This window comes from Lygodium microphyllum, chromosome 6 (genome assembly GCF_053477565.2).
Source record: "Lygodium microphyllum isolate KBCC chromosome 6, Lygodium_microphyllum_v1.1.10, whole genome shotgun sequence".
NCBI lineage: Eukaryota > Viridiplantae > Streptophyta > Polypodiopsida > Schizaeales > Lygodiaceae > Lygodium > Lygodium microphyllum.
The window spans coordinates 105742370-105753923 of record NC_141140.1 but is presented as its reverse complement, the minus strand read 5'-3'; the positions used below and the strand labels follow the sequence as shown (position 1 = coordinate 105753923).

The 11554-nt window shown below is 38.6% G+C and overlaps 1 protein-coding gene across 4 annotated transcripts; it reads right to left on the bottom strand.

Moving 5' to 3' along the window:
- Positions 1-1441: 1441 nt before the first annotated feature.
- LOC148034909 (pentatricopeptide repeat-containing protein At1g11290, chloroplastic-like) lies at positions 1442-5424 on the bottom strand. Of its 4 annotated transcripts, none has more exons than XM_087679865.1 (2): positions 4380-5424; positions 3784-4027 (listed from the first exon to the last, which is right to left on the bottom strand). In XM_087679865.1, the coding sequence occupies exons 1-2, from the start codon at positions 5368-5370 to the stop codon at positions 3933-3935; spliced, it is 1086 nt and encodes a 361-aa protein (XP_087535991.1). In that variant the 5' UTR covers positions 5371-5424; the 3' UTR covers positions 3784-3932. The 4 variants fall into 4 exon arrangements, with proteins under 4 accessions (XP_087535990.1, XP_087535991.1, XP_087535992.1 ...); XM_087679866.1 differs by lacking the exon at positions 3784-4027 and having other exon boundaries at positions 4375-4525; positions 4653-5424; XM_087679867.1 differs by lacking the exon at positions 3784-4027 and having other exon boundaries at positions 4383-4525; positions 4657-5424.
- Positions 5425-11554: the final 6130 nt, after the last annotated feature.

Below are 11554 nucleotides of genomic sequence, written 5' to 3'. Positions count from 1 at the left end.
AGAGAGAGAGAGAGAGAGGGAGAGGCCAAATAAGGAGGAAAAAAGAGAGGGAAGTTTGAAACACCCAACTTTTTTGTGACCTAAATTGAGATTCAATGTGATTATCATGCAATCATGATCATGTCATTAACGGATGAGACCCTATGGCATTAATATAAAGACTACCATAATTACATTACACAAGATAAAAAGTACAAATTCATAATTAAAAGCATTTATTTTTAAAAAATAATTTTTCACAAATAAAAAATTAGTTACAAGGGCTTTACTCATATTAGTCTAGAGCACTCTCTCTACATCCTAAAATGCATTTTCAAAACCTCAAAACTCCCCTAATGCATGGTGAGTACCACCCACAAATTTGCTTTCGTAAATGCAAACCACTCTAAAAAGCACATGTTGCTTCTTAAATGCAAGTCATGCTTGCAAAAAATGAACCTTAATGAAACAAAACATTTCTTTCCTAAATATGATACAAAAGTATATAAGTTGACCATCTAAATCAATGCCATTGTGTCTCACCCAATATGCATACTGAAATAACCAACCAAATACCTCAAACATGCTTGAATAATGCTTTATGGTCCATTCAACAAGCATAAAGATCCTTCAAATTACTATCACAAATAATGCTTTACGGTCCATTCAACAAGCATAAAGATCCTTCAAATTACTATCACAAATAATGCTTACTATTTGTTCCATTTATATACACATTTAAAATATTAAACACATCATAGAGTCATCCTAGCGATTGTCATTAGCAAGCCATGGCTCTAGAGAAACGAGCACTTCTCTAAACAACTATCTAAGTCAGAAATATGACATGGTGATGACAGTCAGAAAAGAACAAAACATGAATCTTACTTCCCAAAAACATACACATGCTTGCCTAACAATTGAAGACAACAATGATGCGACTCGCTTGCTGAGCAAAAGCATTTTCAACAATATGTTGAATGCTTTGAGCTAACAAATGTAATGCAACAAGAAAACATTCAATCTGTTGATATTGTAAACTTAACACGTGAAGTACAGCATAACAACAACCCTTTAAGCACAAATTACTACATGAGACCCATTGAGATGTGTGGGACAATGCTTCTCCCTCAAATCCCCTTCAAGGTCCAAACTTTAAGACACTTCCAAAACACAAGATCTAGAACTGAACGAGTAAATTTCACACCACTAGCATGCTACTCAAGAACCTCATATACCTCCTATTCTGCCACACATTAAGAATATGAGGAACTTCAATAGAGTAGATTCCATCTTGTCCCAGCAACACGATCAAAATGTTGCGTTTCAAACACCAAAATGGGATTTCAACAAGAGATTCAACTCATTAAACACCGCAACAAACCACTAATAAACTAGAGTTCTGGACACTATAATAGCATGGTTGGATGTTGTGATAATGGTTCAAGTTAGCATGGGAATATTAAAAGAGCCTACATCTGTAAACTACAGCTGCCTACCCTTCACCAATGTATTCTTGACAGTAAAGAAGTGACATCTTCAATTTCTGCATCATCACTGAGAGGCATGCAAATGAAATCGGTTTGAACCTAAGGAAGTTGAGCTTGTGCATGATACAAATACAATAGACTTAAGCCTCACTGCTATATAAAACGTGTCAAAAGGACCTTTAACTTCAATATATCTAGTCCATGATGGCTTAATATCAGAGTTATTCATAAATAAATACTAAAACCCATGTCGTTTTTTAAGCCATATATAACAGAGGCCATTTATAGTTGGCAGTCCCTCAGACCAGAAGATATGGAAGTGCCACCCAAAGCAAAACACCCAATTGGTTTGCACTCGTGCCCCATTGTATGCTTTCTTTCCTTCCTCTGCTAGTTTCCATTCCTACTTGGTTCTATCAACATCAAATAACATAATCAAGGACTCATCTCACCGGCCTTCTGCTAAATTACCTCCCTACGATAGAGTCCCTAACTTGCAACTCCTCTTGTTGATATTATTCTTCTGCTAAGTCCTTCCTTCCAAGTACATAGTGGCCTGCTTTATCAAAAGCTTGTAATTCCAATTAGTATTATTTGGTAGCAATTCTCAGGGTATGGTCAAGCTTACTGTCACTATCTCTTACAGCATCCAAATCTTATGCTAGTCAGTGCACTTGCCCCAAGGAGGGGGAGGGCCCACCATGCCATCACAAGCGGTGAACATTTAATTTGTTAATATGTAACAATGTTTGATGCTGCTGGCCTGACATTGCTTACGTGAAAACCAAGCCTTGAAGCAAGTTTGCAGCTTTAAAGATCGTATGACATAAACTGGCAGACAGCAATGGCACAAGCATCATCACTTCTCTGTGGGCCGCAACAAATAAACTATTGAAGGAAACTTGCCCAATAACATACTAATACCAGAACACTAGCAAAAAATATATGTGGCAGATCATAGACCAGATCCCCTTTTACGAGTTCGCATTGTCTTCTTCAAAGGCTGTTCCTGGAAGCTAAGAAGGTTGCCATCTTTAATCAAAGAATGAGAAAAACTTTCATCAAGATTTTCAAAAGAAACAACATTACATAAATAGCAATAAGGTAAAATGAAAGAACCTAAATCCATGGGATAAAACCTAAGTCCCAACTTCTGATGACAAATGCTGTACAAGAAGTAGGAATATATAAAACTCTATATCATGTGAGAGGAGAATTGGAAAGAGGCTTATTTCTAAGGTCACAAACAAACAGCGATATCCACATAAAAGGCTTTAAATGCCAGGCCTCTGACTGTCTGCTTTAAGGCATCACAAGACTGCAAAATTTTTAAGACTCATATGACATATACTTCCTCCCTCAATCTGTATGCAACATCACAAGCTTATGTCACAATTGCATTGGTGCCTGTGCATCCACTGTGCTGGGTACACAGTTTGTACCCTGGCCCATTGACTTGGCTGGCTGTGAGCCTCTGCGTAGACTCCAGAATCTCATTTATGGTTAAGGTTTGTAGAGGCAGAGGACACAGCATCTGAAATTGCAGATGTTCCCAGCAGTAGGTACTGGGCCCAGCAAACAACCAGGAGGTATATGCACCTTTAGGCTGGCTTACACAAAAGCAGACTTATTTTGTCAGCAGGTTTCACTTGAAATGGTAAGGCTTTCCACTGAAATGCTGACCTGCATCGTTCAAGTAAAGGAGAAGCCAGCACCCGTACAAGAAGTACCAGTTTGCAATGCATTCTCAATAGCCCTAAGCAAAGGAAATTCCTTCCATTGCAAACCCTTCATAGCTTTGCGAATCTACAGAGTAGTTTTGTCAGCAAATTGGAATAACTGTTGACCATTCATAAGGATACCATGTGCCCTTAGGCAAAGTAATCTTTGTCAAAAGCATTGTGCTTTACCTGTAGCAAACATGTTTATGCCAACAAAGTCAAGTCCCCACTCTGTATCCCTGGGAAGCTAAGACATGCTTCTTCAGAGCAATGCTGCTGAATTTAGATGAATGTTTTGATCCAAACCATTTTTGGATCTCACAGTTATGCAAGGCTCCTGCAACTACCTTTGCAATGTTCTGCAAAACTGCCTTGATACTCAAGATGTCCAGCTGCAGATGTAGCCTGTGTGTATCATCAAGGCCAATGGCACAAATATATCTTCAGTCACCATCCAGAAGCAGGACATCCTTGTCCCCTTCTTCAAGCATAGTAACCAATTTCCCAATTGCATCCCACCTTCCATCAACAGCATACATACTCGACAGTATCATCAGTGCAGCAGTATTGTGTGGATCCAACACAAAAATGTATTTTGCAGCACGCTCGCCACGCACTATATCACTGTGTAACTTGCAGGCTCGAAGTAAAGAAGTCAATGTGCGCACATCAGGTTCAAATGGCATGTTATTTAAAATGTTTTCTGCTTCATCCAGTTTTCCAGCTCGGCAGAGTAAATCAATTATGCAGGAGTAATGTTCAAGTAGTGGAAAGATAGAATGTCTATCAAGCATCGACACCAGTAAGCCACATCCCTCATCCAGCAAACCTGCATGGCTACATGCAGAAAGAAGACTCACATATGTGACTTGATTGGGCTTGACATCATTTTCGACCATAGCTTGAAAGAGTCCAAGTACATCTTTCCCTCTTCCATGTTGAGAATATGCAGCAATTAGTGCATTCCATGTGTAGGAATTGGGGTTCTGGATATCATCAAATACAAAATGGGCCTCTTCTAGAGCTCCACATTTACCATACATACTCACAAGGGCACTTTGTACCGCATAGTTTGAATCAAACTCATTTTCTACTACATTAGAATGGACTGTCCTACCCTCTCTCAGGGCTGTTGGACAAGAACAAGCACCAAGTAAACTTGTGAAAGTGATAAAGGTTGGCTTTATACCTTCTTCTTGCATCTGTAAGTAAAAATCAAGGCACTCTTTGCTACGTTCTTGGAGGGAGAAAACAGTTATCATTGCATTCCAGGTAACAAATGTGCGTTGATGCGACTTGCACAACAGCAAGCAGGCACTCTCTAAATCACCGCACCTGCCATACAGATTAATCAAAGCATTTTGAATGTAAACATCACCTTCAAGGCCACAAGCATTAACATGTTCATGAACATTCCTACCCTCTTCTAAAGCAATCATATTAGCAAATGCTCCAATTATACCTACAAAGGCCACCTTATCCGGCTCAATGCCACGATCCTGCATCTCTTTGTACAATTCAATAGCTTTTTCACAACAACCATGCTCAGACAGCACCATAATGATGGTGGTCCATGACACCACATCATGCGCAGGCATGCTATCAAATACGTCCCAAGCATCATCAACAGCTCCACACTGTCCATACATGTTGACAATCGAATTCATGATAGTGGCATCCGATTGAAGGCCGCAGATACAGACACAATGATGGATCAGACGTCCTTGCTCAATGTCGGCAGAGGTCTCAAAGATGCGGAGCAAGCTGAGAAAGGTGATTCGGTTTGGGAGGAACCCTTGTCTCTGCATCTGCCAAAACAGGTCAAGGGCTTCTTGATGATGCCCATGCTGAGAGCAGGCTGCGATCATGGCGTTCCAGGAGACCAGATTGCGCTCTGGCATGGCATCGAAGACGGACCAGGCCTCCGGCAGGGAGTCAAGTCTGGAGTACTGGTTGATGAGGTGATTGGATACGAACAAGTCAAGGTCCAGCCCTGTGCAGACGATGCGGTTATGGAGGCGAATTGCGTCAGGCAAGGCTCTGCTTGAAAGCAAGAGGGAGACGGTGGCCTGTTTGTCGAGCCAATGGAGGTGGTGGGCGTCTTCCTCTTGGAAGGAGAGCCCGGGAAGGAGTCCTCCATGGCTCGACTGCAGTAACAAGGAAGGGGAAGCCGCGTGCATTATCTTCTTCTTCTATAGTTGAACTGCATTTGTGCATTGGAGTCCCAAGCCTATTTGCGCTTACATTCGCTTGTCTTTATGCTATATAAATAGCACCCACAGTCTATTGAGTGAAATAGCAAAAGCTTTTTTTTTAATGAGAAATATCTCTATATAAAATATTGGACTAACAACCACTAAGGTCGTGGTGTAGTGGTTGGAGTATGGTTGAGCTCTAGGGATGTGTGAGTTCGATCCTTGTGTCCCACATCCCCTAAGGCACATTACCAATCTATTCACATCCAAAATATTGGAGTAACAACCATTGAGGTCGTGGTGTAGTGAATGGAGTATGGGTTGAGCTCTAGGGATGTGTGAGTTCGATCCCTGTGTCCCACATCCCCTAAGGCACATTACAAATCTATATGCATCCAAAATATTGGACTAACACATTAGCTAAAGTGTTCTAGGGAGGGAACACCTTGCCCAACTAGCAAAAGCTTGGGCGCGTGCATCTTTCGGTCACACATCCATCCAATACCTTGCATGTATGACAAGTACAAGCATGCAATCTTGTGTCACTTAGCAAACATCCATTCCATAAGTTGCAGATACCATGGATACATGCATGCCACACTTGTGCCAAAAACTATTCAAGTTCTAAGCACATGCTCAAGTACAATCCCTCTAACAAGTTGCATACCAACCTATGTAAGCTAGACTTGTGTCAAACCTTAATGGAGTTCTAAGCCCATGCTCTAGTAGAATCCATCAAGCACAGTGAGAGAGAAGGTGGGTTAGGAGGAGCAAACATGCAGAGTTATGATTAGTTTTCCAACCTTAACCAGGTCTACTAGAGCTTTGTCTACTTGTGCCTTCCAAAAGGGTCCATCAAATAACAATCATTGGATTCCATTAGCCAAATGAAGGGTCCCTCCTTGAAATTCCTCATGTGCCCAAGTGAGAGATAAAGAAACCCCTCAATTAGCTAGGTGTTAGTCACACAATAGTGACACCTACCATAAGATACTTAACCATAAAATTGTATCATTGAATACAACCTTGGATGCTTGAGTGGCTCCTCATTACATGATTTACCAAGGCATTGTTAGCTTAACTTTTCCAAGTGAAGTCACTATCAATGATTATAGCCTTGAAAAACAGGTAAACTAAAAAACGCCCTCTTGTGCAAAGCTTCTCTAATGTTAACTAATGTCACCTAGTTCTCAAACACTTATTAACATAGTTGACTAGGTATGAATCATAAGATATCAAGAAGGCAGAGGTCACTATAATCATTAGGAATCATAGCTAAATTACATCTTTGCAAATTAATATAGTTAAATGATATGTCAAAAAAGGGAGGGGAGACTATCTAGGTATTAGGTTGGTCACACACCCCCAATGCCAACCCAATTTGTTATACCCAGTTGGTGGGCAAATGAAAAGTTGAATTAGGCAAGCACCTATTTGCCAATTGGTTACACATTGGGTGGCAGACACTTTTCTAGCCTATCCGTCTGCAAGTGTTTACACACCACCCTATCCGTTGCACACTTCCCAAATTAAGCTCTCAAAATCTCAATGTACATTAGTTTATCTCATATTAGTGACATAATAATCAACATTAATCATTTTTTACATAACAATAAAGCTTAAAATATATTATTAATATAATCATTGGTGATGAATGATACAAAATGATGCCATTAACACAAACAACACATGAAATTAACAAAACTAGCAAAATTGATTTCAATTAACTGATTAATTACAATCGGGGCACTAACTTTATCGAACAATAAATAAATAGTAGGGGAGTTGAACCTCTTCGCCATGCTATGAGGTATAGATCTACCCATCTCTCTACGAGAAGGTGGAAAGAGGGAAAATCAATTGATACACCACCCCTCTTTCCACCTTCGCTTCTGCAATGCAAGTGCAAGAGAATTCTAGTATTCACTATCATCACTGTCGATCTTCTATGCAGAGTCAAAATCTCCAAATACCATTCTCACATTAGTGTTCTTTCTCTCTCTTGAAACATTGTTCAAGCAACATTTTCCCTTTGAGCTACTCCCCCTACTTGATCGGATCCATGTGCCAGGTCTACTGATTGAGCTCTTTGAACTCCTTACGTGGTATCTATGATGATTAATGTAACAACCTCTACCAATTCATTTCTCAAACTATTTTGTTGGCCCATGTCCTATCGAGGTGCATTACTTTCTCTCTCAAGTTCCACTGTAGCTTCATGTATCCATGCATCATCAAAACTATCTCTATGCACAATGCATATATTGATTGGGTAGAATAAGGCATAGTGCCACCATCTTTGGGATGTTTTGTAAAAGCATATCACATCTCTTCAATAATATGCGAAATCACACTTTAAGGATTCCAAAGGCTCTTTCAATTGGCATACGACTTATTGATTGTTTGTAGTGCCAATAATAACGTTCTAGTGATAGTTCATCCTTGCTACCCTTGAAAGGAAGTAGCATCCAAAGGTGTGCAGGATAAGCACAATCACCTAGTAGATAATATTGACCCAAAGATTTGTTTGTGCATCATTTTCCTAAATCTGAATAAAGAAAGGCATTCCAATCATGCATAAAACCCACCCAACCAATGTCATAGTCCCAAACAACACAATTGGATGCCACAATGATTTGAAGAATCACTAAGTAAAAACCCTTCCTATTGAAACAATCTTCGTGGTTTTCTCTTAGGGTAATGATCAATATATGACTGCCATCTACTACGCCAACAACAAATGTTATACCTCGAATGCCTTGCAATACATCTACAAATTTTTGCATTTCTTGTGTTGTTGGCCAATTTATGTACATACTATGCAATCCAAATGCGGCAAATGCATCATAGTAGTCCCAAATAGCCATTTTTGTAAGTGATGTCGAGACACCATACAAATTTGTTATGAATCCTAAATTTGAGCTACTCGCAAACTGATGTAGGGCCACACAAACTCGCTTCTTGACAGGTACTACTCTTTGATAATTCATGTTCTTACATTGCATTTGTAGTGCCAACCTCACAACTAGATATTCAAATATACTCCCACTAACTCGTAACCTGCTTTTAAATATTCTATTTGAATAACTCCCCAAAATCCCTTACTCCTTAAATGTATGTGGTCTAGGATAAGCCCAGCATGATCAATGAGCATGTCTTCAGTGAGTTGTGCTAGCTCGATGAGCAACATAACCTTGGGCCATGCAATCCATCAAAATATACAAATTCATGGTGTCCTCGTCAACATTATCCACATCACTTAATAGTGACACAAACATTGTCATGATAGCAATTACAATCCCAATGACACAAATTATCAATAAACTTCATCGTCCATTCACCTATAAAAGGATACAATAAAACATTATTAGAAAATTTGAGGAGAGATGTATAATTACACTTAAACACATTTTTAAAAAATGGACTTAACTCTTTGAAAGTAACTCACTAATCAATATTTTTTGAGACTTTTGATTACATCTAATAGACCAAATACAGAGGAGGCCACTGTATCTGTGATAACGAACCTATGTTCCTCAAATGTTTTCTTTTTCTCTAAGTTTAATTGGCTAACATTAACTGATGAGCTATGCTAGCCGTGTCACTAAGGGACTCCTTTATCTTTCTACCCTTCTTTTGGCATGCTCTTTGGGTGGTTGCTTAATCTGGCCTAGCCTTTGGAGGCTCATTGGAGACAATATCTTCTCTTGAGTACTTGCATATGGATCATTGGACACAGTTGTAGTATTATCTTTAGATGAACACAAATCACTCATGGTCAATGCATGTGCATCGCTGACAAATTGGCACAATTTCACATATGTTCATTCACAAGATCGTACCATTGGCAAGTGATCTTACAATCATTTCCTAATATAGAATTGTGGACATTATCCTTTCTATGTGACTCATAGATACATCCCCAACACTTCTTGCATGCTTTGTGAAACTCTGGAAACAATAATGCTAGTTGTGTGGCTACCTTGGACCAAATGTCAACTCCTTGCTTTCGTGGTTTGGAAAACTCAGGGATCATGGATCCTCGAATATGAATGAGTTGTATTGTCCATGCATCCTTTCATTGAGAACTGTTTTCTTGTAGTTGTTGGATTTTGTGCTTGGGGTGGTGGGATTTTGTGATTCTTTTCTTTGCGTGCCCTCTTTGATTTAGGAGGTTTTGTTGCATCAAACTTGGATAAAGCTCATCGCATCGCGGACACTCCTTGTTGGGATTTTTGACTTGTGCTACTATTAACACTTGGGTCTGAATCACATCAACCTCATCACGTGTGTTTTGGGTTGGATCACAAGAACTCATTGCTTGTTGTCCTTTACTTGTGAGGGGCTATGCTAAGAACCATGCATGGCGTAGAATGGTTGCCTCTACACCCAACTGTCTTGGTTGTTGGAACAATGCAAATTGAGGAGGTCGAGGAGTGATCAATGGAGGGTGGCTTGGAAATGGACTTATAGGAATGTGGCTTGGAATGTGTGGAAGATGAGGCACTGCAGGAAAATACATGAAGTCATTGTTGTACATTCTATCTTTTCTCATTTGAGACACAAATTGTTGAAACTCCTTGATGGGACTACTTTCTTGTGACTCCATTCAATTCCATCTTATACACGATATTTACACAATGTCTCAATAAATGTTTGATACACAAGAAGTTAGGTTGAAACTTATGACAAAGGAGAAAGTTTTAGCATTCGAAACAGGGTTTTGGTTATTCTTATTAACATCAGTTTTTAATGCATAATCCATACATCATCTTGAACAAATTCCACATAAGCTTGCCCATTGTGCATAATCCATTCATCATCTTGAACAACAATTTACACATAATGCAAAGGGTTCCATGTATTCTTGTAGCATCAGTTTATGCATAATCCATGCATCAACTTGTGCATTAATTTATGCAATTTATGCATCAATTATGGATCAATTTATACATCAATTTATGCATTAGTTTGTACAATTTACACATCACAAGCATAATACCAAAACTTTCAAAGTTTGCATCAGTGCATACATAATCTTTTTATTAAACAAATTGATCATAAGTGTCAATTTATCCCAATGTCCACATCCATGTATGCATAATCAATTAGTTTAAAAATTGATCACTATTTGATATGAATTCATGCACTAGTTTATACTATCATCACATAAGTTTATGCATTCCCAAAATCATAAGCATAACCTACAAACTCAAATTATGTGTTCCAATGTCCATATCAATGTGTGCATAATCAATTAATTTAAAAATTGATCATTGTCTTGGTATGAATTTATGCATTAGTTTATACAATCATTGCATTAGTTTATGCATCCCCAACATCATAAGCATAATCCATAAACTCAAATTATGCATTCCAATGTTCACATTGAATTTGCATAATAAAAGTGGTGAATGTATTTATATAAGTGCATGTATCAATCTATTAATAAACAGCCATAATCCATTGTATTCAAAACCATGCAATGAGCATGCAGCTGTGCGTGTGCATGTGTGTGTGCGCGCGCATGATCCAGGAGTCATAGAAAAGGATGGAAAATGAGAAGAAGAAAGTGGCTTCTTGTATGATTGTGGTAGATTCTCCTACTATGTTTACAACCAATGATCATGTATGAGTAGAGGTCAATAAATCTTGTGTTTGATGACTATTCTTTCATGGTATGTAGTTAGATAGTGCAGCTTCAAGACATGTTACATCTCGTAAAGCTTTGCTTTCCAATGTGAAAGTTACTCCTCTTTGGAGAGCATTCTCATATGCAAATGATGCGCCATATTTGATAATTAACATTGGTCAAGTGATGCTCACTATAGAGAACAATATAAAGCATTTGTTACATGTATTACATGTACCATAAATTAAAAATAACTTGTGTTCCATTTTCTCTTTTGATATGCCACATTACTTGGTAAGTTTGAGGATGACAAATGCATTCTGAGAAATTGTGAAGAGAAACATGCAACACTTGTCACTACAAGCAACTTTGAAAATGGTTTGTATAAGTTGGATCATTATCATAAACAATAAGAAAATGCATCTGCTAAGCATAATGTGACTCAAACTATGCAAGATTTTATATCTTTAATGGACATGTCTAGAGCCATGATTAAGGAAAAAAAATTCCTTAAAAAATTTTGGATGGAAGAAATTG